This window comes from Crocodylus porosus, unplaced genomic scaffold (genome assembly GCF_001723895.1).
Source record: "Crocodylus porosus isolate Cpor-Errol unplaced genomic scaffold, CroPor_comp1, whole genome shotgun sequence".
In the NCBI taxonomy this organism is placed as follows: domain Eukaryota; kingdom Metazoa; phylum Chordata; order Crocodylia; family Crocodylidae; genus Crocodylus; species Crocodylus porosus.
In genome coordinates, this window is record NW_017728907.1 from 13,789,742 (window position 1) to 13,795,382 (window position 5,641).

The window sequence follows — 5,641 nt, forward strand, 5'->3', positions numbered from 1 at the left end:
GTTTACACCGGAAGCCAGCGCCCGTGCCGGTGGCCGGGAGCCGGCAATAAAAATGGCCGGCCACCGGCACACATAGTCTCTCCTGCCATAAAAACTGGGTGCGTCTTATGGTCAGGTGCGTCTTATGGTCCGAAAAATATGGTAGTTACCAGCTAAATTATGGTCTTCAGGTATACCTTAACTGTTGATTAATTAAATCAACATTGATCTTCACAGCACCTAAAAGTTGCCCTTATTATAAACATAGGGAGCAGCTATAGAACTGCTGTATGCTGTTTTCGTTGCAGTTCAAGAGTGTTCAGACCTGTCAAAGCTCTTTGCATTATGCAAACCTGGCTTACCAGTGAATCTTGTTCTGCTTCTTCTCATTGATCTCTTCCATCATGGTGCTCACTGGAGGCAACTGGCAGAGGCCTAGAAAACAGAAAAGGGTCTAATTCAGGGATTACTTACACAGAGTTGCACAAGTTTAACTTGTATCACGAATCATAGAAAAGTAGGGCTGAAAGGGATCTGAGGAGGTCCTCTAGTCCAAGCCCTGGCTCATGGCAGGATCAACTCTCTAAAATATCCTAGACAAGTTATTTGTCTAACCTATTCTCAGAAAGCTTTGTGAATAGCCCTCTTACACAAGTACCAGTCACAAGCCTTGAAACAATGTACTGTTGGGAAAACCACTGCCACACACCTGCACCTCTCAGGGGTTATACATTAAAAACTAACTAGCATACAACAAGCAAAGCAGGGGGAAGAGGGCACTGTCCCTGCAAGGTCTGAAAGTAATTTATTAAAATAAACTCAAGAGACTCAGGTAAGAGGACCATAACCCTGGCTACTGAGGCCTCCAATGCCTATGCTACTAAATGTAAATAAATATATATATCATCATGGCTGTAAGCCATGTTCTCTCTGAGGCTCTCAAACTGCCTTTCTCTATGAAGAATGGAAGATCAAAACTTCTGGATTCAGCTTAATCCTGTTTAACCCCACCGTGGGAATCCCGTGTAGTACAAGTTCTACCTGGTAATAATAAATGTTACCAGATTTTCCTATTCTAATAGACAAAATAGTTCCTCCTCAGAAGGTCAGGGTATAAGATGACAGCTTGCACTAAGCACTATCATAAGCTCTGCAAATGCAAGGACCACTTAAAAGAGCATCTTGCTTCTGTGAAGTGGCAATACCTACTAAAGCTCTATGGTTAGGCATAGACTCAAATCACAGGGCCAGCTGCTTTTTTCTGCAGCATCCTCACAGTCCCTGGCTGATTTTTCACAGCTTCAGTATAGCTTCCTCCTTCCCTCACTCCACCCACCATGCCTCTGATCGACTGGGGGGACTGGAAAACTCACTCCCTGCTGAGGGACAGAGACAGGGAAACATGTAATTAACACCAGCTTCTACTAAGCCAGTGTTAACTCCCTTTTCAGTTCAAGTAATTACCTCCTACTGTTCCACCTAATTACCCAATTAAAGCCCCAACCCTGGGAAACAGTTTACAATGCAAGTAATCACCTCCTAATTTTCACCTTCATTGCCTGCTTAAAGCCCTCGAGGAAAGAACAATTACTTTTCTCCTCCTCCCCTCCTTCCATTAAAGCAGCTGGCAGCTTGTCTGCAAAACCTCTTTCTTCTCTCCAAAGCCTTTGCCACTTTTTTTTTCAGAGCCCACTGCACCACCAGGGCTTCATTTTTCCATGGATGATGGCGATGTTCATGAGGAATGCCTGATTGAGCATTTCCCATAAAAACTGCGTAACCATGAATTAAATATATTCATGAGGCATATAGCAGGGAAGTCAAATGTTTTGTCCATGGGCTAGATCCAGCCTGTGGGGCTGTGTTGTGTGGCCTGTGGGGTCTGTAATGTGCTTGGGAATTCAAGGGCAGGCCTGCCACTAAAATCCAGGGCACATGGCCCTTTTGGCCATGCATGTCAGCAGTGTATCGTGAACATGTCAGTGCTGTGGAGTGAATGACAGCTATGTTAACCCCCACTGCCTACCCTTGCCCCACCATTGCTGCTTACCCTTCCAACACTGCTGTTCACTTCACCACTCATCCTGCTGCCACTGTTTGCCCTACCACCATGTCCAGACCCAGCCCACAAGGAGCCCTATAGTTCAGATTCATCCCAGGAGTCACTGTGATTTTGACACGCTCCTGGGGTATACGATAAATGGGGTCACTGGCTTGTTCTCTATATACGACAATGAAGTGATGCCAACACTCCTTTCCTGGTTTCCTAGGTTTGTTTTTAAAACCTTGAGCCCTATTCTTCTTCCACTAAATACAAGTAACTTCAATGGGAGTTTGCCAACAGAAAAAAATAATTCTCTTGAAATAAAATCCCTGGGAATGTCTTCAGCAGGATTCTTGCATCTGTGCTCTGGTGTATTTTGATTGCTTTTGTTCAAAGGATTTCAATGCTTTGCAAAGCATCTGGTGGGAAAGTATGGCACAATCTAATACAGAAGGTCATTAATTTGTCAGCTTTGCTGTCCTCTACAAAATAAATCCATTTGGAAGCTGTCTCTTTCTGAGGAGGTATCTCCCATTCCTGTGCCTGATATGCACCTGTTTCTATTGTTTTCTCCATTTTATAAGGAGTACACATTACCAATGTTCTTGCTCTACCTACCTTTAAAGACACGTGTAACCCAGCGCCCTTGCAACTCTACAACAGGCATGACAGCACAAAATGGCTTAATAAGGCCAATGATAGCAAGAGTGGGCTTCTCAAGATGAGGGTTAAATATATATTTGTACAGAGATGCTTGGCGATTTTCGACTTTGAGGAGAGATTCCTCCAGGAAAGGGAAAGAGAATGTGTATCCTGTGGCAAAGACAACGATATCAATGGGCTCCTCTTCAGAGCTATTCTGGAATATGACTGAGTTTTCCTTAAACTCTTGCACTTTTGGTCTTATTGTGATCTTCCCTGTGATGATATGACTTGGAAGGTCATCATTCAGTACAGGTTCCCGCATCACTCTTCTGCAGAGAGACAAATGGAAGGACATTTAAAGGGCTGAGGGAGGCAAGACAACATAGAACACTACCACATGCTTCATCAGGGAACTAGAGAATGACCTCCAGTGTAGAGGTCACAGTTATGGTAATATTCATCTAACTTAGGATGGTGAACACAATGTGCCATGTCTCAAAAATTCACGGTCTTCAGTCTAATTACAAGAACCCACTTTTGTAGCCTTTTTCTTTATATAGCTATTACAGTTGCCTGTCTGACCCTCTAGCTGTTTCACCTGAGTTATAGTTATAGTTGCTTTTCAGAGTACCAGCCCACTTTAAACACCTATCTGCCCCTTGACAAGGTGCTACAGATATGAAATCCTAGTGGCCAGTCCTAACTCTTAGAAATGAGCTATTCAAAAGTTCTTCTCTGAATGATGCAGATGAAGAGGTTGTCTTTCTAAGTTGCACTATATGGATGTAACTGAATAACACCCTTGCCTCTGCCCCTTTGGTATAGATTTGTGCCTTCTCATTTTACAGACCCAGCAAATGGATCTCCACTCTTTGGGAAATACAATGTACAACATTGTAAAGGTGCTTTCTCTTTAATTCTCTAATGCATAAACTAATTTATCACAACATTAAACAGAAGCTCTAGGAGTACCTGTCCTCGGGAATCAAGCCATAGTTTGCATGGTCAAACCACTGACTCATCCTGTGTGCAATCATCCACCCCACAATGGGCCGTGGCAGGGAATTTCTGACCAAGGCCATGAAGCGCGTTAGGAATACCATGTCCCAGGGGTAGCCATTGTCAAAAACTCGACTCATGGCCCATGCACCTCTGCTAGTGCTGATCATCACCTAAAAGACAACAAAGCACTAAAGCTGTAGCAGATGAATTTATTTCCTTTCCTTCATAAAACTAATCCAAGACAAAAGGTTGTGCTCCCAACCATGTTAAAATGAACCCATGTCTTACAAGGTCTCTTATAAGTATGAGAGGAAGGTGCTGTTAGATAGTTGAAAGCCACTCACACATCCCTGTTCCATCAGTCGCTACTTCAGACCATAGTTCCATATGGGCACTAATGGATTATGTTACAGTACTGGGGGCCTTAGGGGCTGGTTTAACTTTTCAGAGCTTAATGAGTCTCTTAATAAGGACTGTGGACCCAGAGATATCGTCCTGAAGCTGAGGAAATAAACAACAGATTAAGGTTCGCAGCTCACTTCATCTGACTGTTTTCTCTGTGCAATTCTGGCCTCTTAGGGCTTATTGACACAGATATGGTATTGAGTACTGGCACTGAAGGGCTTGTACGCATCCTGCCTGCTCTCTGTCTACCCCCACCTTCAGGCCTTGTTGCTGTCTGCCGGACCTTGCGTCCTTCATCACTGATATGCTAAGAGCTGCTTTACTGGTGTACATTCTAGTTTGAACCATGCCTTCAGGTTGGCATGGAGGATATGGCAGTGTGTGGCCCAAGCCCCTTGCTGCTGCGACTCACTGATATTATGGCACAGACATGTCCTTAGTTGTATCTGAAGTTAGCAGGAAACAGTTAACAAAACTACAACCCTCCCTCCTCTCCTCAAAAGCAGTTGGACAGACTCTACCTTTTCAGCCACGTGACTGGCCTCTACTGCGATATCGACTCCAGAATTTCCCATGCCAACCACAAGCACTCTCTTCCCCTGAAATATGTGTGGATGCTTGTAAAACCGGCTGTGAAAATATGAGCCTTTGAATGTCTTTATTCCTGGAAAAAAAGTGAGAAGATAACTTGTTCCCTGGAATTTAAGCATTTTCAGCTCCATTGTCTTTGGGTTATCTGGTAAATGGTCATAAAGAGCAATTTCAAGCACCTCTTGGAATCCATTCAGCTTAACGGGCTCCTTTACTGAAGAAGAACTTAAAAAAAAATCTAACCCAAATATGAAGGTTCTTTAATTTTTATTACATATTTTTTCTTGTTAAGGGGGGAATCATAGTACCAAACTGCTCCCCTTTCTGGAGAGGGTTGGAGGTTGAATTCTTCATTCTCAGTCAGTGAGGTGAAACATTTGCATTAAGGAGGTGCTGGACCCTTCAACTCATGCAGTTTCTGTGTCAAACAAAGCATGCCTTATGAGATAGAAAGCTACAACTGGAACAGAAGTTTGGGGCTTGGTACCAGATATTTTAGGATAAATTTCTGGCCTATACTATACAGATTGTCAAACTAGAGAATCATCATTTCCTGTCTGGTCCTACAATCTATGAAAAATGACTAAAAGGGTTTTCTGTCACTTCCCTACCAACATCATCAACAGCAGAGCCAGGGAGAAAAAAGGAACCAGAAGGACCACTTCCTTCTTTTCTTATTGCAGAACATATGAAAGCTGTGGACGACAGGGCAGGAGATACTAGGATCCATCACTTCTTGCTCTCTCCCCAGGTCCAGCAGAGGTGACAAATAAAGTAAGAAGGAATTGGTCCTGAAGGTAGTTAGGTGGTTCATGTCCAAGTCATCTGCATTAAACACGAGCCCTGATTGCTTTTTCCTTTACACCAATACAGCTACAACCTGGACAGCTGACACATGGAAGATATTGAATTTTAGCCGATTTTTAAAATGAAATCTTCATAATTTCACAAGTAGGAAGCAACTTTGACCACCTG

At 43.3% G+C, this 5,641-nt stretch overlaps 1 protein-coding gene across 1 annotated transcript in view; it reads right to left on the reverse strand.

The window, feature by feature from the left end:
• Window positions 1-5,641, reverse strand: part of LOC109307114 (dimethylaniline monooxygenase [N-oxide-forming] 1-like) — a 34,830-nt gene that overhangs the window by 15,293 nt on the left and 13,896 nt on the right. Inside the window, exons 5-8 of the mRNA XM_019530810.1 lie at window positions 4,597-4,739; window positions 3,641-3,840; window positions 2,642-2,997; window positions 342-414 (exon numbers count right to left, since the gene is read on the reverse strand). Coding sequence (XP_019386355.1) covers window positions 342-414; window positions 2,642-2,997; window positions 3,641-3,840; window positions 4,597-4,739 — 772 coding nt within the window. The remainder of the gene's footprint in view (window positions 1-341; window positions 415-2,641; window positions 2,998-3,640; window positions 3,841-4,596; window positions 4,740-5,641) is intronic.